Here is a 22,218-nt window from a genome sequence, read left to right as displayed (position 1 = left end):
CAGGTGGACGCACACCCTGCAGTCACCATTCCCACCCCCGAGAGTTCCACCCTGGCAGCGCAGCCCCTTCCCCGGCTGAGCATCGGGCGGAAGACCCTGGTGGCAGCTGCTGTGGGGGTCATGCTGGTTCTGGTCTTAGTGGTCCTCATCCCTGTGCTGGTGAGCTCTGTTGGCACGGGGGACACCGATGACGGTGCAAGCCACTATGAGATGCTGGGCACCTGCCGCATGGTCTGTGACCCCTTCCCCAGCACGGGTGCGACGGGCACCGGCATGAGCGAGGGCACAGACACAGCAACCATGAGTCTACAAGTGGAAGATGAGGCACACATGATCGAGCAGAGCATCGTCCCGCCACTGCCTACCTACAGTGGTCATGGCCCTCAAGGCAGACCAGGACGTCCTGGCAAGCCTGGACCCCCAGGACCCCCTGGAGAGCCAGGTCCACCAGGACCCAAGGGACCACCGGGGGATGGTGTAGATGTGGTACGGACAGGAATATTAGGTTTAGGGGGAAAAGGGGCGGTCAGCACAACTACCTACAACACCATGCCACGGGTAGCATTTTATGCAGGACTACGGAACCCTCAAGAAGGCTACGATATTCTGCGGTTTGATGACGTGGTGACAAATATTGGGGGGAACTATGAGGGTGCGACGGGCAAGTTCACCTGTAAGATCCCTGGTACCTACTTTTTCATCTACAACGTGCTGATGAGAGGAGGAGATGGCACCAGCATGTGGGCTGACCTGATCAAGAATGGTCTGGTGGGTAACATTTTCTTATAAACACATAAATGTACAGTGTAGAATTTAACACCATCGATGCAGTGTGATTACACTGTCAAATGGAAATGATTTCAATGAAATCTTACACACTGGACCTTTAATAAATTGCTTATTGCTGAATGTAACAATGGGAAAAAAACAGTTTCTCAGCAAACAAATGGCAAACGAAATGATCTTCTGAAGTTATGAACCTTGAATAATACACTGGAATGAACTTGCATCAATTTGTTCAGGGAACAGTGTGAGCAGTCTGAATCGAGTAATCATGCATTCACGTGGCAGTGATTTCAGGTCAGACTTAGTCTGGTGTTGTATCGAATGATAAACACGATGCACATTGACACGCTAGCAGATTGTTTATCAGTGCATGTTACGCACGCAGTGATGTACACGTTGAATGAAGAGAGTGGAAGGAGCGCAGCGCTATCTCAACTCCGCACACATCAAAACACAGCCGGAGGTTGTGGCTAGTTCAAAGCCGGTGCCCTTTGAAATGCAACAAACTTCACGCAGGCACGATGTGCGGATATGTGATATCATTACCGGGCATTGCAAAACCAGAATCATGATGTTTGCTATGTTCATGGATAATTGCACAATGTTTACAAAGCCCCAGGTAAAAAAAAGTGATCAAACACAACATCCTTGACATTGTCATGCACACATCTCAGCCACACTGCAGTAGGATATGGACACAGTCAGTCAAACACCTGTGCATCCCAAAATACATCGAAGACATTGAGTATTCACTGTGACGTTATTAGGAAAATGTGCAATTTACTCAATTTCCTTGTACATTTTCATACAATAAAGGTATTAGGATATTGTTCACTTTATGGTTTTATGGTCCCTATATCCTGGTTTTGCTTTGCTGCATTACATATTTTATTGCAAGTACTTGTTTTTGTTAAGTGGAACATAGCCAAGGCTGTTTGTCATTTTGTTGTTATTGCATGGTTTTTCCTCTTATGGATGTACTATTTTATTTTACTTCATCACCTGCCGAGGGACGACAGATGTAAATGAATGAGTGGCTATAATTGGATATATTTACATGTTGATGTAACAGCTCAACATAATTACATAAAGAAGTCAAATAACCAAATTATACATAGGAACTATTAGATTCCATATCGTGGGTGTTCGTGTCATTACTCTCGCACATACATGAGTGAGTGCAGTGACTAAACGACCTCTCCAAATTCTTCCTCCTGACAGAAGCACACTTTGTTGTCAAGGTCTGTTCCTCACACACTTCCCACCACAAAAATTTAATTTTCCACCCACAAAGTTAAAAGTGCATGAACAAATTTAAAAACTGGCAAAAAGCATCGCATACACAGCCCATAAAACATCATCTGAACCAAAGAAAAACAGGAGATTATACTGTAGATGCAGTGTGAGAAAACTGCAACCTGATATATTTAAATCACGATGACTCAGTCAGTCAGTGTTGGATGACTATTACATTGTAGATAGTTCCATAAACTGCATTCCCAGCTCCTAATCTCTGCTCTTTCTGCTCTCTTTAGTCGACACTGCCAATGTTGATACACACAAGATAAACTTTGTGTATTTAAAGCAACATTTAAAATGTTGTCATAAGTAGCTAAGAGTGTTGGAGTTACTTATAACTTCTAAAAACAAATGTAAATTTTGTGTTCATAGTTAAAACAATCACAATATGGCAGGCAACTCTCTGGAGATCACTTAAAGCTGGTAAAGTGTATCATTTTCATATATAATATGATCATTTTATATGTCAGTAAGCCTATCTGCTCCACATGACACTATGTGTTTGGCAGTAAAGCAGTGTTTAGATCTTGTGTCGTGACATTCCCACGCTGCACACAGGAAGTGAGTGGTTTTATGTCAAGACAGAAAGTGGTAACAGTAATGTTGCACTTGTAAAGCAAGACGTCTGCAAACAGGTCGGAACTCGCTGCATATTAAAAACTCTGGTCTGGACTCAGCAGCCAAATAATCTTACATCGTCTCTGTTCACGAAGACTGAACAGAGGCAGAATAATATCAGTGACAACCAAACTCACACACTGCAGCTTTAAAAACAAAGTCAAACTTAAATAAACCTCACATGTAAACCAACTAAAATGACTGAAAGATCTACAATATAACAACTTTTGTCTTTTTTTCACATATACAGAAGGAAAGAGATTTAAAGATGTGCTGTGCAAACTACAATAAGTCACATCCTACTGAAATGTTCTTAAACATTAGTCTCGATGAGATAAATGGTAAACATGAAACCAAAATACATAGTTATTACATAATATTTTAAACAACACGTTTTTAAAACATAACTCAAGACAACATTTGCATTGTAAGCAGAGGCCGTTGTTGTAAATTCAGCCAGTGGTCCATGAAAAGTTCCCAGATTTATCCAATAAAATTATGATATATATCGACAAAAAGTGAATTAATTTTTACTTTGTACTGTGAAATATATATTAATTTATTGTCAAATTATTCCAAGGAAATACATGAGGTATTCACCATAATTCTTTATTTATATTTTCATTTTAATCTTGCAGGAGGTCCTTGGCCGAGAAGAAATTGATAACCTGTGAGTTATGTGTAAGCGGTGGACATTGTTTTGCTGCAGTGGTGCTGAGGCTAGACAACAGGGAGGGAAGAGACTTTGAGCCGCATTGTCCTCATGTGTCACAAATCCATCATCATGCTGTCATCTGTGGCTCAGCCGCTCCTCACAGACCCTGAGGCCTCTTGACATATGCGTTTATACTCCATTGACACTAATTAAAAGTCCACATTCCTGTTGTGGCTCTGTCTTATTTTATAACCTGTCGCCACAATCTCACTGAGGCAGAGATTATACACATGGTCTGGTGAAGTTGCAGCCTATCACAACCAACCTGGCAACCCAGAAACATAAGCTAAGACTTGGGGATGTGAACAGTGGCAACATCTCACACAAACTCAGTGCTCTGCCCAGAGAAAGAAGAGAGGAATATATAGTGAGGTTAAATACTGCCATCCTTCCTACGAGGCAGACTGACTCAAACCTGACCCTTTCAACTGAGTCACGGGAGGAGAGGCAGGATATTCACCACAGGGCGCACACTTACACAAAGTCAAACTCTCTAAACTTCAGTTTGAATTTCTTACAAGCCTCCTGTCCTTCAAGTACAAAACATGTTCACTGATATGTTGCATATCACCAGGCCCAGTTCCAGGCTGCTTTGTATAAAGAGATGGTGACAGGTGTGCAGACTGACCTTTCTTTGCAAGGAAATAAAAACCTGTCGGCTGGCAGAAGTCTCTATTTCATTATTCACGAGCAACAGAGAATTTCCACAACACAGGTGACTCGACTCGAATCTGCTTGGTTTTTTGCTTTTCTATTAGTGATAGTCCATGGTACCTGCTCTGACGAGGTTCCAATCGAGCTGAGCTGATACGAAAATATGACGAACGTCTGATTGGTCAGAGAGTGTCATCACTGGAAGCGTCAAGAGTGCGACATCCAACACAAGAATCAAAGCAGACAATGCTGAACTGCAGATCTCCAACATTTCTAAAATCTCAACATGTAACAGAGGAGTCCGGTGTATTTAGTGACATCCCTGGTGAAAGCTGACGATCGTGAGCTGAATCACAACATGTTCAGCTGTATTTCACTTCAGAGTCTGTGCTCTGGTCATGCAGGAAGTACTGAATGATGAACAAATATTCTTAATTTCGTCTGATACCAAACCAAGTAGAGAAATGGAAAAGTGCCTTATCAGAGGGAGGGTTTGTGTGGAAACAGCAGCCAGAGCCGGGGCAAACGGGTAGCAGTGGAATTCACTTCTGGAACATTTCATGGATGTGTAATCAAAGTCATGTCCATGATGCATGTGATGCAATATCACAAGACACCACACACCCACTCAATCGTCATTTTCAAACTCCTACCATCACGGAGGAGATTCAAAAGTATGAAATGCAATAAAGCCCTCTTCAGCAGAAGCCTGATACCTTCAGCAATATCCACTTTAAACAAAACAAAGCAGTATATGTAATGTATGTCATGTGTTTTTCTTTTGGTGTCTTTTCATGTCCTATATGTTTTTCTGCTGTGAAATTGGATCGAATATGTGAAATTTGGAAATACGTCACAGTTCGGCATTCTGCTCGTCTTTATGAACAAAAAGGAAAAGAAAAACATCTATTTTCGTGACTTCTGCACAAACTATTGCTACTTTATATCACTGCTAAAAAAATGCGATAAAATGAATCATAACTTTGACTCAGCATCACAAAAAGACAAAACACCATGCATGTTTTAAAGCATGAATATGGGACCTATAAACACACACACACTCAGGATGTCCATATAAGGAGTTGTGTGTTATTCCGACGGCAAATTACCATGGTTGCACCTGCAGCACAGATCCGTGCCGCGTAAGCACTAAGGTTTTAGCAGTGATTTAATTTACCATTATGTGTCTGTTTTATCTATACTTCACATTTACATTAATTTCCTTTCTTCTCAATGTGTGTGTGTCATATCACAGGTCAGAGCCAGCGCCATCGCCCAAGACCAGGACCAGAGTTACGACTACGCCAGCAACAGCGTCATTCTTCACTTGGATGCTGGCGATGAGGTTTTCATCAAACTGGACGGTGGCAAAGCTCATGGGGGCAACAGCAACAAATACAGCACCTTCTCAGGTTTCATTCTCTATGCCGACTGAGGACTGGACGAGGATGTGAGCTCGGAAGCGAAAGGGTCACAGCCAGAGAAAATTCACTTTTCTGACTTTTACTTGGCTGTCACAGAAAATTTCATGTTGCCCGTAGCCACGGATCCACAGTCAGTGTTTTAACAGATGTCTTCGGTCGGGACTCATGGCTGTGTATCTATGGCTATTGGTAACTGTGCACCTCCTCATCCATGCATTCTCTTGTATACAGGATGCCTATGTGCCGCCATTCCGATGGACACAAGCTACGTCACAGTGTCAGTCACCGCCGTGCGTCACGCTCCTCGTGCCTCGTCTTTGAGCTGTCATTTCATATTTCAGTCTGGGAAAATCCAGCCGCTGTCGTCGTGGTGACTGCGGTGTTTGTAAATGTGCTGTGTAGATTTGTCGCAATTATGTGTTCTCATGCTGTTTGTACGATAAGATATTGTGCTTCAAAACACTGATTTTATCAAACACGAAACGCCATCATGGGGTTACGATTGTTCTGCCAGTGTCATAACATGTACAGTGTCTCAGTGTGAGTTGAAACATAATGTCATACCAGCCCATTACATTTGGCTTATCATTAGTGTATAAACTATATTAGTGTCTAAACGCAGTCAAAGTATTATATGGATGTAATGGTTATTAATGTGCTTACATTATTTATTTGATTCATGCATGCAACACGTGTTGAAATGTTATGTATGTTTCCACAAAAGATAAAACGAGCTACATCATGTGGGCATGAGGAACATCTGTTGATGTTTTTACTTTTAAAATTGAAAGGATTTTTCATCTGGTGAATGTCACTCACCTCGGCTGTTTTTTTCCCCTGATCATCCGTTCTTATCTCTCCTTCTCCAGTGAACGCAGCCTTCAGTGCTGCAAATGTTACAGGCAAAGGAAGCAGTCAGTGCTGACATGATCAGTGAGGGAAAAGAGGGCAAAAAACAAAGCTGTATTAAATGCCAAATGAAGCAGGAGGTGATTCTGTTTCACAATCAAAGCAGAGACGTGTTTGTTTTTTTTCCCTCTAATGGCTGTAAAGATGCTGAGATACGGTGACAGGAAGTCGGGGAGCGGGTGTTGGAACATATCAAGGCAAAGCTTAGATCAGAGTCTGAACGTAATCCAGGGCAAATTAGGCTCCACTGTGACTGTGACAGACAAGGAAATAGCTAGCAGGCCTAAACTGTAAAAACCAATATGTTTTATGGAGTTATTATGAAATGCTTTGGACATAATTCACCTTTGACATGGACCATGAAGACTGTCTTCATCTCTTATTTAAGTTAAGAATTCAAGCACAAAAGTTTGGCCAGTCTTGATGAAACAGTAATATGGGAAGCGGGTCTAAATGCACCGTTACACAGTCACTGATGATTAGACAACTGAATTACAGCACTGTGTTATCTGTCAAAATGATTGAAACTCAATTAAATACAGCAATTTGTTGTGCCTCATATCAAGAACGTGCTCAGTTTTCCTGTGTTCTCAAAGTCCCACAAAGACTGGGGATACGTTAAGAGGAGACCCTAAACTGACTGTACACTCTTAGAAATAAGGGTTCCAAAAGTGTTCTTCTCCAAGGGCTGAGGTTCTATCTGGAACCATTGTTTTTCAAGGTTTCTTGGTAACAGTAATGGTTCTAGTAAGACACATTTTGATCCAGAGAACCCTTTAAAACCCCTTTCCTGAATAAAGGGTTTTAAAAAGGTTCTTGGTAACACTAAGGGTTCCAGGTGGAACCTTTTATTTTAAAACCCCCAAAAGGGTTCTCCTATGAGGACAAGCCGAAGAACCTTACATGGTTCTACTTAGCACTTTTATTTCTAAGTGTGTAGGTGTGAATGTGAGTGAGAATGGTTGCTTTTCTCTCAATGTTTGTCTTGTTATCGACAGTCCAAACTGTATACTACCCCTCAACTCATGCTGGAATGGGCCCCAGCTCGCTGGCCAACTTCAATATAGATTAATTTGTTGTAAGCGGAACATTAGTTGATTAAAATGACAGAATGAGACTAGATTGCCATGTGCGCTGTGTTTGAGCATCTTGTCTGTTTAGTTGCTCTTTGAGCTTGAGATCAGGAAGCCCGTGGGTTTGAACTAAAGCCTGTCGTAAGACAACAGTGTTCCTCCAGACACAATTAAGTCTGAGGCTCCGATGCCTGCGCAGAGGTCACCGAGCCACGGGGCAGCTGAACGCATGGCGCAGACTGTTTCTTCCTCCCAGAATGTGTGAGCACATCGTCAAATTAGAGACTTCATGTCACAACGTCAAAGGCAAAAGCCTGCCGACTGGGAGTAAACAGTGCAGGAGAGTCTACTTTTCCTGAAGTCGTTGAGGAGAAACAAACGCGGCAAAAACTTTTCTTATGTCGAAGAATCCTGTAGAGAACACAAAGCAACAGCATTTATTTAGTTAACCCTTAAGAATAATCCCCAAAACTGCTGTAAAAATATTATATATTCATTTTTTTCTTATTTAAATTCGTCAATCTTTTAAAACTACTTCAACCTGAAATGTACATATCAAATATTAATAATTTTTCAGATTTTAACCCATTAAAGGCCAGTATGTTTACACAACTCTACTGTTTTATTTTGTGAAACAAACAAAAAGAATCTCAATGACTGACCCTGAGATGGGTCAGTGTCAAATTAAAAACCCAACTAATTTGTTCCTTTTGGCAGAAAATGTCACCTTCCCCAAAACTGATATAAACATATTAAATATTAGTTTTTAATTTCTCCAAACATTTATATCCTCTGGTAAATTTTAGTTATATTCATTCAACACAGACAAAATGGCTTGCCAATAAAAAACGGAATGGCACAAAATGTCCCTAGGAACTCTAAAGGGTTAAACTGTAACAGAATGCTAGTGCAACTAAATACATAGATTGATCAATTTAGACAAAAGCAATTAATTAGGGATGAGCTGATCTGATCAGAGTACCTGTGTCAGTCTGAAACTGGTCAAAATCACTGGAACATATATCAAAAAAAGAAAAAATAATGGTCCATAAGCCATGAATATCCGAAACAGTAAACGCTGCACTAAGCACAGGCTGAACAAGAGTGATGTCATCGTCATCAGGTGACCATAACATCACATTATTGATAGATATGCAAGGCATGGCGGTATCAAGCAGTCCCTGCTATTTACCCGTCCCTTTTTTCCCCCAGGAGAAACAACGTGGATAAGCCAAAAACATCTGTGGGAAATCTTTGTCCTACAAAACCTGTATGAGCCTCAGTAAAACAATATTGTGATTGTATAAGCAACACAAAAACCCTCAACTCTCCCCCTTGGGTGTGGGGACTGTGATTTTGATGGTGACGTTAGTTGAACAACCTACCCCACAGGACACTCTGGGGCTGACACTAATTTGTGATGAAACAGCGTCTGGACTGTACATGACGCTTGACGTTTGACTCACGTTTTCATTCCCCACTTTAAGCAGATCCAGAGTTTGGAGACGCGTCTTCTTCTGAGAAGTGCGATAAGCTACTATAAGTAAGCTTCATCATTATGGACTTGACAATTAACATGTTTCTCTAGTTTACTCTTTTTCATCACACAGAAGTGGAGGAATTTAAAAGATGAAGTCTCTTTTGCAGACTTATTTTAATTCAGGTGAAGGAAATTCTCACTCATTCAGCGCCACCTGCTCCCTATCAGTAAACTGAGCTTGACATTTGCAGTGGGGCCCACTGGTGAAACACGAGGCTTATCAGGCTGCAGCAGAGTGAGCGTGCACGCTCGTGGGTCAGTGTGTGCGAGCGTTTTTGGTCAGTGTGTTGGGTCACTGTCCATGTGTGTCCACATAGTTTGTTTTTGGGCGTGCATGAGACAGGGGGAATGGTAGGTTAGGAGAAAGAGAGAACCTCCTCCAGAAATGTCTGAAGTGACGCTAATGAGCACTTGCCGTTGTTATCTTGAGCATCTTCACTTAACTCAACGGGGGTACATTCAAATTAGAGATAGATGCTTTCACTGTGGAGCTAAATTGCTCCTCGTGCTCATGCACACTTCCTCTCTCTAAATATACGGCACAGCCACCTGCGAACTATTTCATGCTCAATGTGTTTTACTTGACCGAGCATGCACCTTAGAAGATGAAGGCAACAATACTTTTTTTTTTTGGCTGCACAGATAGTCAAACATATCTTAAAAAGCAAATAGAGGACATGACAGAGGGCTTTAACACACCAGATGTGTTTTTTTTACTGAGCGATTTAAAGATTCATGATTATCATTGTCACACTGGGTGTACGTGTGTGAGAGGCTTGTGCGTTTAAAGAGCATTAAAGTTATTGCACAGGGTATTACACATGGGTGAAACAGTGTGCACTGTGATGGGCTGTTCTGGGAGAGTTTTTATTTAGCAGTCTTATGGCCTGGGGCAAGAAATAGTCTCCAAGTCTGTTGATCTGTGTTTTTAAGCGCCTGTATCTCCAGATACAGAGGACAGGAGGGTGAACAGAAGGTTGTGATGAGTCCTGCAGAGATTTCCTCAGGCTCTGCTGTGTGTACAGTTCCTGCAAGCTGGGGATCTTGCGCCACCCGCTCTTGGTCCAGGCTGGTGCAGCTCCCATACCAAGTGGGGAAGCAGCCTGACCGGAGGAGTTGACCGTACACTTAAATTCTACAGAGATCAAGCAATATATTGCAGAACCGGACTATTTTTTTCTCTGAGTGATTAAAATTCAAAGCAGGACTTTGCAAGTGTGGTCGCTTATTCTACGGAGCTCCCCCTACAGTTCAGGAGTACATATTTCCATGACACCACCAGAAACATCTGTCCATCCATCGGTGTGTTGCTCCTGACTTGGTCAGACAGTCGTTTTCTCTTTTTCGCTTCCTCCGACAGTTTTCTTTTGCCTGCTCTGTCATGATGAACTAAAAAAATCTATTCTGCCTTGATTTGATAGCCGGTATATGCCCAGGGTTAGTGTGTAGTTCCATGAAGCAATTTGTGTTTCTTGCAAGATCTCCTGATTCTGAGGTGTAAAGCTGGTTTTCGTCTAACAGATTATAGGGGGCATGGAGGCAGTCCCCAATCTCCAATCAAGTGCCTGCTAGAGCCTGCAAATGATCACTTTTCCAAATGCTAACTGCTGTTAGCCGCTTCATTCTTATGGTATTTTGACCAAAGCATGTCACAGACATGTTCATTAGGACACCAGGGAACTAGGTTAAGTCGGTGAAATAGGGTATAATATGACTCCTTTAACTATCACAATGACTCCAAAGCTGTTTGGTAAAAATACTGCATACTTCCTATCCTCAACACATTGCACATAGAACACTGGGAAAATTGTATCGGTTACTTTGACTCTGGGGAGCCTGTACCTCCATTTTGTCTAAATGTCTGCATACAACTTGTGACAATCAGAGGGATTGGTACAGAGTTGAGGTTTCTGACTTTAAGTGAAAAGTTTGTCCACAACGCTCCATCCACAATTGCTCAGATATGTCAGTTTGCAGCAAAATGGTGGACCAGGCTGACCGCCATTCATTCTGCCATGCTGCCAGCAGCATGCCTGATAAAAATCCACGTCTCTTCAATACACTCTGGCTGTCAATAACAACGAACAGAGACACGATTGCCGTACTCCTCAGACCTGTTATATTAAGGGGCCACCGCAAGCCTGGCTATTTTTCAGAGTTGACCGTATCATTTCAGACTTCGGAGCATGAGGACATCACTATTATTAAACGAGGTTACAAATGTTCCATAATCAACACTTCTTTCAGACCTGCAGTATAACAACAGGTTAAAAACATGGCATCAAACCTTCAATACATTAAAAGTCATGTTTACAGAAAAGAAGAGGGAAGGAATTGACCATTGTCACACCTTAAAGGTCCAGTGTGGTCAACACAACATAATGCAAGCACGAGAACATAAAGTACTTCTCCCACTTCGTTCCTCATCATCATGCTTGAGTAAGGAACTGTCCAGTGTGTCAGTGACTCAGCACAAACGGCCTTGTTCCCTCATGGTCCTGACAGAGCCCGGGCTAACGCACAGGGACAGGTCGAGTCACGTGGCTGGGGATGCTACGCTGGCGTGTTGCCTGTCTCTTTACCTCAACGCAGTCGCACAGATGCAGCCTGACAACGGGCCACGGAGGCGCTGCGAGGGCCCCGTATTAGTATGACACTCGACGCCGGAGTTCAAGTCAAGATCAGCAACGTCTTTACAGTTGCTCAGGCCGGTTTCATCCAGCCACTGGTGTTGAGCTGTATTTGTTATTCTACTGCTCAGAGAGAGCCACTGCCAATCTTTCATTTGTCTAAGACTGCAACTGCAAAATAATTATTTTCTTAGTTTATGAGTTTGTTTGGTCCATATGATGTCAGAAAATGTTGATCGGTGTTTCACAAACCTCAAAATGATGATGTTCTCAAATGTGGAGCAAGGAAAACAGAAAATATTCACATTTAAGAAGCTGAAAAAAATACTGAGTAATGAATTTGGCAATCAATTAACAATTGATTGCTTTGTCTAAAATATGTTGCCATCATCAACCAAAAACCCACAATAAACAACATGAAATGAGCCACTTCTGACATACAAACATTTCAACATCAAATGTAAAATTCACCTTTTATGATCAACGATTAAAGCAAATATTTATCAACAACACCATTAACTCTAAGGGAGATTTACCTTCTCAGTACCTGTTTTCAGCCCTGCTAATGAGACTAAACAATGCCAGTTCACCCACACTGAAATGTCTCATCAACAAAAACCCTTTTGTTGCAGAAATAATAATAAAAATATGACTATAAAACAATTTGTAAAAGGTAAAAAACATAAACAAAACTTACTTGGAAGGTCAGTGATGAAGCAAATGAACCAAACAAATAATGACGGCACACTGTGACACTATTTACCAGACGGAGGGGATTAACGAGACACAGGTGAAAACAATCAGGGAAACGTGGGCAATCAGAGAAGGCGGAAACACAGAAAGGCAGGAAGTGAAAGTTAAAAAAAAAAAACAGGAAGTAAAACAAGACAGGATACACAAAGAAAGGAATTGCAAAGACGATTAATGCAACATTTAAATGTTGACAAGATGACATAAATATAAAAAAATCAGTGACTTACAAACCCTTCATTTGAAAAACCTAAATACACAGACAGGGTTAAAGGGGTTGGCCATGACAGATCCTTTATACTGAGGCTTTTAATGTGTAACATAAAGGGAAGAAATTCAATATATTGTATTTGTATAATTGCTTTTATATATGCAGACGATATATATGTATATATATGTATATATATATATACATATATATATGATGTATATATGAAGACAACAACAAAAAACTATTTATTTTAAAAGCAATTACACAACATTGTATATTGAATTTGTGCCAATAAACCCTTAATGTTACACATTAAAAGCCACAAATATCAGCCTCAGTATAAGGGATTTGTTATGGCCAACCCCTTCAAGACAAGGACATTGTTTTATAGAGGCCACCAGGAGCCCGAATGGACAAACCAGCCAGAGTGTGTTTTTTCACACTTTTAAAAGAATTCATGATGAAAACATATTGAATACTTTTATTTTCTGATTATTTTACAGATAATATTTCTGCTAAAAGAGCATTCAGCATATCATTTGACAAGGGTCCAAAAGAGATGCACACACACACACACACGCACCCCCCCACACACACACACACAATGTATTCCTTAGCCCTTTACCTTAACCATAGCAACTATGTTCACTGAAAAAGTCCTTTAATATTGTGGGGGCCAAACAAAATGTCTCCACAAACATGTTTGTTTATTGCTTTGGGCCTCACAAAGACATAAATACAAGACACACTCAAAATATGTCTATAAAAATAACAAGAACAATTTTTCTCCATGGACTGCCTTTTTATTGGTGTCCTCAGTAGAGACTAACTAATGCCACAGTTATTGCTGTCATGTTATCTACTGTTGTGTATAGAGTTGCGGTCGTGTTTGGTTCAGAGCCATTTATTCTGTTCGCTCGTGCTCAAACTGTTTTACCTTCCCTGTTGGCAGCAGGCAGGGGGGGAATGATGAAAAACCACTCAGACAGGAGATTCCAAAATGTTGACACACTGTGAGGCCTTGGGCCAAACTCTCTGAACATGATGGTGAAATTATATAAGTCTTTACCCCACCACCACCACCACCCCTTCCCCCCCCGCCATCAGAAAATTATCTGCTCCTCTCCCGGAGAGAGCACCAACAACACACAATAAAGCAGCAGGCAGATTGTGTCTGCATCCGTGCACTTTTACAAAGTGTAACAAGGCAACTTACGACTTTCACCTTTTAGCTTGACACACTCAGAATTAAACCCACTTTATATTCAGACGGAGACTTTGCCACCCTTTTTGTGCCTGGAGCATTCACACTTGCCGGTACAGATATAGTCTTCCTTTAAAAGCCGTGCATCTGGCTTCTTGTCTGTGCCTGAGACAGAGACTGAGGGGAAAAAAGCACACTTTAGAAATCTCTGCTGAACGGTCGGTAGGCTGGGGAAGCATGTTATCCCCCTGTGTCCCTGCAGAAACAGGTTCCGAGGAAAGAAAATATTCCCCAGCATGCATTATGTGACTGATTATACTGTATATACAGAGTAGGATATAGAACTGTGTTTTGGGGTGGAGGGGGGCTGTGATTTTGTGTTACATATGTATACAAATGTGTGGCCATGCAGCTTCTGATCCACTGGCCCTCCGCCCACCACAGCCTCAGTCACTTTGCATTAATTCCACGGAGGCTTGATAAAAACAAAGAGCGGACCAGTGGGGGCTTCAGATGCAGGAGCCGAGTGAGCCACACAGCCTCGTGGGGCCCCTCGGTGCCAGGGTGATGTCATCCAGCAGCGTGCCTTTGGGCCGCAGTTTTCATGCCAGAGCAAGGACATCACCACTGACCACTGATACCAGTTTATTATCATCTTCTCCTGTTGTCCTGTCACTAACAACTTTCAGTCAGAGTCACAAGCCATTGGTTTATATTCATTATTTAGAAGACAAGAACTGGAAGAACTAACCAACTAATCAATTAGGTGATTGACAAAAAAAAAATCAACTTTAGTCTCAATTATTATTCAAACAACATCTCAGATGATCAGCTGCAACCTGCGTCAAGATGAGGAAGTTTTGTGAAGTTACATTTTGATTGGGGCTTCACAATTAAAGAAATATACTCGCACAAATGTGAAATGGTGAACAAAAATAGAATGTCATGACATTTGCTCAGATTCTTAATGCATTTGTTCATGGAATGATTTGTTTTGCTCAAACCCAGTAGTCCAGTGTCACTTGGCCACTCCTACTGAGAGTCAACTCACGAGAGTCATGGAGCATGGCAGAGTGGTGGTCAATATGCGTGACCAGTACACAGACACTCCTTATGGTCTGGTCAATAAAAGGGCACACCAAAATGTGGACTTTTGTCGCTTGTCAATACAGACAACAACAACACAGATGTCACAAATCATGAGGGAGCGTTCCATTGGCATGCTGAGTGCTGGGTTGAGCGTTACAGCTGTGGCAACACAACTGAATGTGCATCATTCCACGATCATTCCAGGCCACGATCAACAACCTGGTGATGTCCATGCGTCGCCGGTGTACCGCTCTGCGTGAGGCTAATGGTGGACACTGGACACACGTTATTGAAGTTTGTGAACTTGGATCATCGACCCCCATTTTGTTCTTCCTGCCATTACTCCAGGACTTTTGTTTTGAAATTGATCCTAATGCTTGCAAATTAAAGCCACTTCATTGATGAAGTTGTACTGTTATTTTTGGATAGTTACTCTGTTTTGTCAGAGTAGATTTTGTCAGAAGATTGTGAAAGAGTCTGTTTGCAAGAAAAAATCACACAGACTTATAGTCGTGGTTGACAGCAGACGATCACTGTTAACATCTGAAAAGAACCTTATTAAATTATTAAAAAATTGGTTGAATAAAACCATGATAGTGTTGCACCCAGTTCTCTAGATTATTTTAGATTTAATCCAGAATGTCTTTAAAAACTCAGATTTGATATTAAGAACGTCTTTCGGTTATGACAATAAATGAAATAATGCAACTGTTGTTTCCTTTAAAACAGTGGTGTGGGATAATTTTTTATATTTATGTTCAGCAGCTAACATTACAAATGTTACAGGTGAGTGTTTGCTGAGGACAAGGAAAAACCAAACATCACAGATATAGTACATGTACAGAAGACAGCTTCAAGTGTAAGAAAATACAGTGAGTGAGTCTGCTCATTTGCGTCAATTCACGCAGTTCCCCATCAAAAACGGATTGTCAAACACAATCGATCATACAGTATATCTTCATTATAGAGGTCACCGACATACAATCATTACATTCTAATTTAAACGAATCAGTGTCTGAGATAACAGTGTCCTCCAGTCAACCAAAAAAAAGTGAGAGTTGGTGCAAAGTAAATAAAAATAAATGAATAGTAGCTGTTATTTGTTCCTTTTCTTTCCTCTCTGGCTGTTTTCTTTTTCTTAAATCTATGCAATCACCCATTATGTTTAATATAAGTAATGCCATACAGAGTAAAACGAAGCCTCATAGATTCTACGGTCTATGACATGGTGATGGCGATACATATATTAGTTAAGGGCTGCACTAAATTCAGAGTTCACCAGTTTTAGCTCCAATCTTCCATTCCTCTCTCTTACAGTGACTGAGTCTCTATGGTTCATATTTTAGTGTCTCACAGTAAAACCCAAAGAAATTGCACATCAAATCCCTTCACACAAAAACAAAAGTGAGTCTCTGTCAAATACCAACAGAGCCTGACACGTCACTAACGACTGCAGTGGTGAGTGCTAGGAAACTAATCTCACAGTAGTTTGCATTGCTGCTTCTGACCTGCCTGCTTCCATTCACACCCTCGTCTTCTGTCACGGATTGAACCAAACCCTTTCACATCTTTCATCTGTTAGGTCAAAAGGATCTTAGCTGCATAGAGCAGCACCCCGCTTAGACTGGCGGTGGCAGCAATAGCCATGACCCGCACTAACAGGAAGTCCATGGAGTCCTCCAGCTTTGTGTGCAGCCGCAGGACCTGTCGGTGGGTGTCCTCCCGGCTGCCTGAATTCTCGATAACATGATTGGCCAAGCCGCGCTTTTCATTGAGCGGCATCTGCGCAGCCACACGCTGCTCAGCCTGCTCCTGGGTCAGGCCGTCCCTCTGCATCAGGCGGGAGAGCTGAGTGGCAGGGTCACTGGAAAGGAACAGACAATGGAGGTTATTTCTGCAGCGCCTTGTTAAAAACATCCAGACACAGTGAGTCATGCTAATGAGAGTGCTGCACTGGAGGCAGGTAAGCATAGTTTGCCACTTTTTTTAATGAGTAAACAAAAATGTTTACAAGCATGATGGAAGGAGTGGTGATAAAGGAGTGGTGCTCTTACCAGTAAACCACTACAGTGTGATTTAGAAACTGAGTGAGGCGTCTGGTTTCAAAGAGAAGAGGCACATCCAGCACTACATAGCGATATCCTACAGAGAAGAGATGAGAAGGAGAAGCTTTGTAAGAAACAAATGGTGTCAACACATTAACTCTGTGTGAATATCAGTCAGACAAAAACAGAACGAAATGTAAACATCATTTTGTTGTGACAAAGTTTCCTGTAAACACAGAAAGGTCTCTATCCAAATGAAACAACTCAAAACGCTGGAGTATACATGCAAGTGGCGCTGTAACGCTACACTGAATAAGGAGAGCAGACGTTATACACGTTACAATGTACATAATCACAGAAATGCAGACAGAATGAACCAGCTGGGGCAAAGAAAGGTATAGTGAACGCAAGAGAGAGGTGGGACTATGACATCATCCTTTCAGTTTTAGGGCTCCCAAAATGCCATTTCCGTGTTCTGTGTTCACCTACACCTGTCTCTGTGTGGACAGGCCTTAGAAAAACATGCTTGAGGATTTCAATTTTAAAGCTTCAGTGCATTAACTTCAAGTGATTTTTAGATCATAAAACATGCTGCACATAGATGTTGGGTGAATGGCAAAAGTCATGTAAAGCAGCTTTGAGTGGTCATCAGCATGAGAAAAGCACTATATTAATACACATCATTTACCATGTGATAATTCTGCCTCTGTTCTTCATGAACAGAAGTGAAGTAACATAATTTGTATGCTGTGTCCATCTAAAAAGGGGCTTTGTGAAGCAAAACTCTCAGTCCTGACTGAGGGTATACTTTTCATAACTTTTCAGGTGCACTTCTTTGTGTTAGCAGTCATCTGCTTCCATACTAATACAGTATACCCGGAGGCGTATGTTACTTGACTATTCAAGTGCACTGGCCATGCTAGTGTGAACAGGAATCTAATTTTCTTCTCACCTGCAGTTTCATAAATGGCTTCTAATGAAGCCAGATTGATTTAAAATTATTTTATTAGCCTTTAAATGCCTTCATAATCCACCTTCCCCCAATCTCTGTGATCTGCTCCAGCCTTATATTCCATCAAGGTCACTAAGATCTGCAGATCAGCTCTTCTTAGTTGTCCCAAAATGAAAAAAAATGAAAAAACTCCCACTCCACATCAGGCAGACCCTCACACTTCTTAGTTTTAATTCTTGTTATTTTCATTGGCTTTTAACACAGAGTGAGTTTTTATGTGTGTTTTAGCATATTTTCTTATGTTTCTTTTATTCGTTTGCAACCATATAGTGAATGTTAGGTGGATCTGCGGAACAGCTTGTGTTTAAAAAAAAAAATGGAGTAGTAAGGGTTGTAGTGCTAGTACCCGTCCTTCCCCTGCAAAACTCACGCAGCTCAGTTTTCTCCCTCACCTCTGAGAAAGTAGAAGAGGATCTGTTTGAGCATTGCTTTGTGGATCTCTGGGTGGGTGATGGAATTGAGCAGCTTCCTCTTCTCCTCATCGGTGAAGATGAGCTGGCCGAGCTTCTGCCTGTCGATCTCCCCGTTCTCAAGTAGGATGTCGGGCCCAAAGTGGTAGACGATGCGAGTGTAGGCAGGAGTATGTGGCTCCACAACTGTTTGGAATCATGACGGAATTATTTTAATTAACAAATTGACACTTTTAAATGATCGATGCAGCACAAGTAATAAGCAAACGCTATTACTTACTATGAGGTGAAAAAAAGTAAATGAAATATTGGAGGGAAGAAGGTGGATATATTTAAAAAAAAAAATTAACAGACTCATTAACCACCTGTATGTGTAATTAAAATATGAACTATTCATTTATATTTCCTCCTACGTGCAGCTGTGCACTCATCACCTACTTCTACTGTGACCTTTTATTCCTCAGGACTTAAGTAAAACACTGTGCCTGCAGTCAGCAGAGACGGAACTTTGTGATTCATGCACAGTCTTGAAGCATTTAATCAGCCTCCTACAGGCCTAACCTCCTCATGTTCATTTCAGGATTTAACTGGAATGTTTGAATAATTATAATAACAATGACAGTAAATCTTATTGTTACGCCAAGCACAGTTTGGACCTTTTGATGAATCACAGTTTCCAAAACCATGGTTTAGCAGAAGAGGCGGACAATGTTGATTGGTATTTTAACTGAATTAGTATTCAGCAGGTACATGTGAACACTTGGCAGGGGAAAAGATATTCACCAACCTTTCCTTGCAACAACATCGGCATCTATAACTGGGCAGCCGAGCTCCCGCAGCATTGAAGACACTGTGCTTTTCCCTGAGGAAATCCCTCCCGTCAGCCCCACCAGGAACATCTATGAGCAAAGATGGAGACGATACAGAAATGTTAGCGTTACGAAGACTCTTGATGGAAGATTTACAAAGAAATAATGACAAATATGCAAAGAGACAGTTGGCTAAAACAGAGCAAATGAGTAAATGACAGTAAAAAAAAAACCTAAACAAACAACACAAAAGAAAATAAAGAAACCCAAAGTGTGAGCAGCATGATCAAAGTCCTTAGATATTCTCTTTTTTCCTAATGATCAGGCTACACACTGAGAGAGCATGCTGCCCTCCACAGTTTGAGGTTGTTTATCACCTTTCGAAGGTCTTAATCTTAAGTTCTTCAACACAGTCCTTCAAAAAGTAGAACACAGTCCAAAGTACTTGAAGGTAGTTCAAGTCTTCTTTAAAAGTTGCTGTCATTTCATATTCCTCTACATGGACCGATTGCATGAAAAATCCAAACCCAAACTACCTTAAAGGCAAGGTAATGATTTGTCGCCTACATCCACCTCATCCCTCCTGACCCCCAGCCTGACTTGATGTCATGTACTCATGAAGTTCCAGTGGGTCATGGACAAAATAGCAGCACTTTATATATGAAGTTACTGCCTCCACAGTTACAGCACAGAGAAGTGAATGTTTAACAATCAAGGACATCGTGACCTGCGTGCACATTTCCTGTTTCCCCTACAGGACACCACTGTGTGTCCATATCTTTGGCATTTAAAGCAGCGTAGTGGTCGTCTTTGATAAACCCTGACTGGGAATGCCAAGTGTCCTATGAACACAGTGAGATGAACCCCCCCCCCCCTCACCCATATCCCTTCTCACCAAAACTCAGCACACACACCATTGATCACACCTTTATTCACATTATTTTGTGGAATAATGACACCCCCTTTTTTTCCCCCCTCATATTTCCCAAATTGCTTTTCCCGGACCGAGCTGCTGCTCACTTTTTGAAGAACTCGCACATCTATCCCTTCATCAACACATTTTAATGATTCAACCACTTCATTTACTTCATTTACTTCAACTTCGTTAAATTGTAAAAAAAAAAATATTTCAAAATACATTGCTATCTGTCAAATAAAGCAACCTATCAAATAATTCGATTTGAATTACCCAAAGCAGAGTAATGCATATTATGAATTTTCTAATTATTGATGTGTAAGTACCACTTAATGTAATTTTTTTTTAAATTAAATTCAAATGTAAAACCCTTACTGTTTGTAGACTGCCATGTGTATTCATAATTTGAATCCATTAGTAGCTGGTAATGACAAATGTTCTCATTATAGGCACACTACTATTGTGTCAAATACATACTATGCATACAATCTTAACTAACATTGGTAATGTTATACCAATGTGATACCAATGTAACCACTTGGTGTTATTTCTAGATGGGTTTGTGAAGTACAGTGTGCACTAAAACGCCCTCTGCTGTGTAGGTTTTGAACTACACTTGTGCTCCTTGCCAACTACAGGACATGGGAGACAAACTGGTCTGACTAGAGTCACCTGTCAAGTAATTCTTACCTGAGGCCAACATGAATGAACCCTGACAAGGTCGGACAGCCTTTAAACACCAGAATCAACTCAAGTTTCCAGCTGTTTTTTGTTGCTGCTGTCAAATGCATCCATTCTGTTTTATTAATTAATTAATTGTCTTCACCTCAAGGAACATATCAAATGAGCAGGAAACATAAATGATAATGAATCACTGTTGGCAGCTTAATTAATCTGATGCTATTGAAAACAGGCAGAAGGGGGGCCACCACAAAACACTGTGAAAAATATATGCCTGATTATATTATTACAGCGAGGTGTTTGTGCTGTGATTTGGTCCAATAAAACAAACTTGAAAAATCTACATATAGTTCAGGATAAGGTAGCACAAATGCTGTATTCGGCAACATTATTCTTGTGTGCAGTTTCACAAAGTGTGGGCTGTGGTCCCCTGCTGGACTTTGTGATATTGCAGGTGGGCCTGTAATGAAAAGGATGTACAAATTGTCCCATTTTCCAAATTTATCTCACCATATTTTGTGCTGGTTTATGTATTAAAGGTACTGAAACGTATGATTAAAAATGCAATGTCAGTGGGTTCTTAACCAAGTCATTTATTGATTATTTATTTGGTCCTTTTGGTTAGAAAATGATGAACAATTCTGGTTTGAGATTCCCAAACCTTGTAAAGATGATGTTGTGATATGTCTATTTTTTCAGTTTTAATGATTTCTTTGTCAAATGGAGCAATGAAATCTGAAAGCTTGTTTTAATAGCTGACAGTTAATTTTGTAATATTATAATTATCGAGCATTGGAAGCTTTTTTAAAGTCAAAACTGCATGTAGAAAGAAATGTAGGAATATAGTAGAAAGATGTAAAATGTTATGTTGGTTTTATGAGACATTAAGCCCATTAGTAATGTGTATGTGTAATTTGATGGGTCTTGTTTAAGATCAAATGTATAAAAATTAAGATGATATTAACGCAGTTTTGGTCTGATGTCGGCTTTTATGTGCTGAAATTAGTTTTTTATTAATTAGTTGCCTTTTTTGTTAGGATGAATGACATGTTATGTGCATGACACTTTTGGCAACACAGTAACAAATGGGATCCAGACAAACAAAACACAAAGAAACAAACCTTGTAGACGTGAGAGCCTCCTTATATGAGCGGGGTGAACATGCAGGGGAAAATCCGAGTGGAGCCACAGTAGTTGGACTGCTGCAGTAAACAACCCGGGTTGCTAACAAGCTAACGTTAGCACTAGTGTTTATCACGTTGAAACGAGCAGAAACGCATGAGCAAACGAAATTGCAGCCATTTTCTGGTCGTTTAAACAAACCTGCAATCAGATAATACAGTATTCGTCGCGGTCGTATCAGTGGAAACGGTTTCTACAACTCTTTAAATTGTACCTACTAACGCCCTAGCATTTTAGCTCGACAAGCGCTCCCTCAAAAAT

At 40.9% G+C, this 22,218-nt stretch overlaps 2 protein-coding genes across 2 annotated transcripts; one reads left to right on the top strand and one right to left on the bottom strand.

The window, feature by feature from the left end:
- LOC310938924 (C1q-related factor-like) lies at positions 1–5,507 on the top strand (the record flags this gene model as incomplete). The annotated part of the gene is made up of 2 exons (XM_083903561.1): positions 1–768; positions 5,328–5,507. The coding sequence occupies exons 1-2, from the start codon at positions 121–123 to the stop codon at positions 5,505–5,507; spliced, it is 828 nt and encodes a 275-aa protein (XP_083759687.1). The 5' UTR covers positions 1–120.
- A 10,159-nt stretch (positions 5,508–15,666) lies between these two features.
- Positions 15,667–22,180, bottom strand: dcakd (dephospho-CoA kinase domain containing). Its single transcript, XM_083904265.1, has 5 exons — positions 21,897–22,180; positions 19,157–19,268; positions 18,352–18,555; positions 16,957–17,044; positions 15,667–16,766 (listed from the first exon to the last, which is right to left on the bottom strand). The coding sequence occupies exons 2-5, from the start codon at positions 19,266–19,268 to the stop codon at positions 16,481–16,483; spliced, it is 690 nt and encodes a 229-aa protein (XP_083760391.1). The 5' UTR covers positions 21,897–22,180; the 3' UTR covers positions 15,667–16,480.
- Between the last annotated feature and the right edge of the window lie 38 nt (positions 22,181–22,218).

This window comes from Microchirus variegatus (genome assembly GCF_963457635.1).
Source record: "Microchirus variegatus genome assembly, chromosome: 17".
NCBI lineage: Eukaryota > Metazoa > Chordata > Actinopteri > Pleuronectiformes > Soleidae > Microchirus > Microchirus variegatus.
Note: the sequence above shows the minus strand (reverse complement) of the source record. Positions and strands in the feature narration are given on the sequence as shown.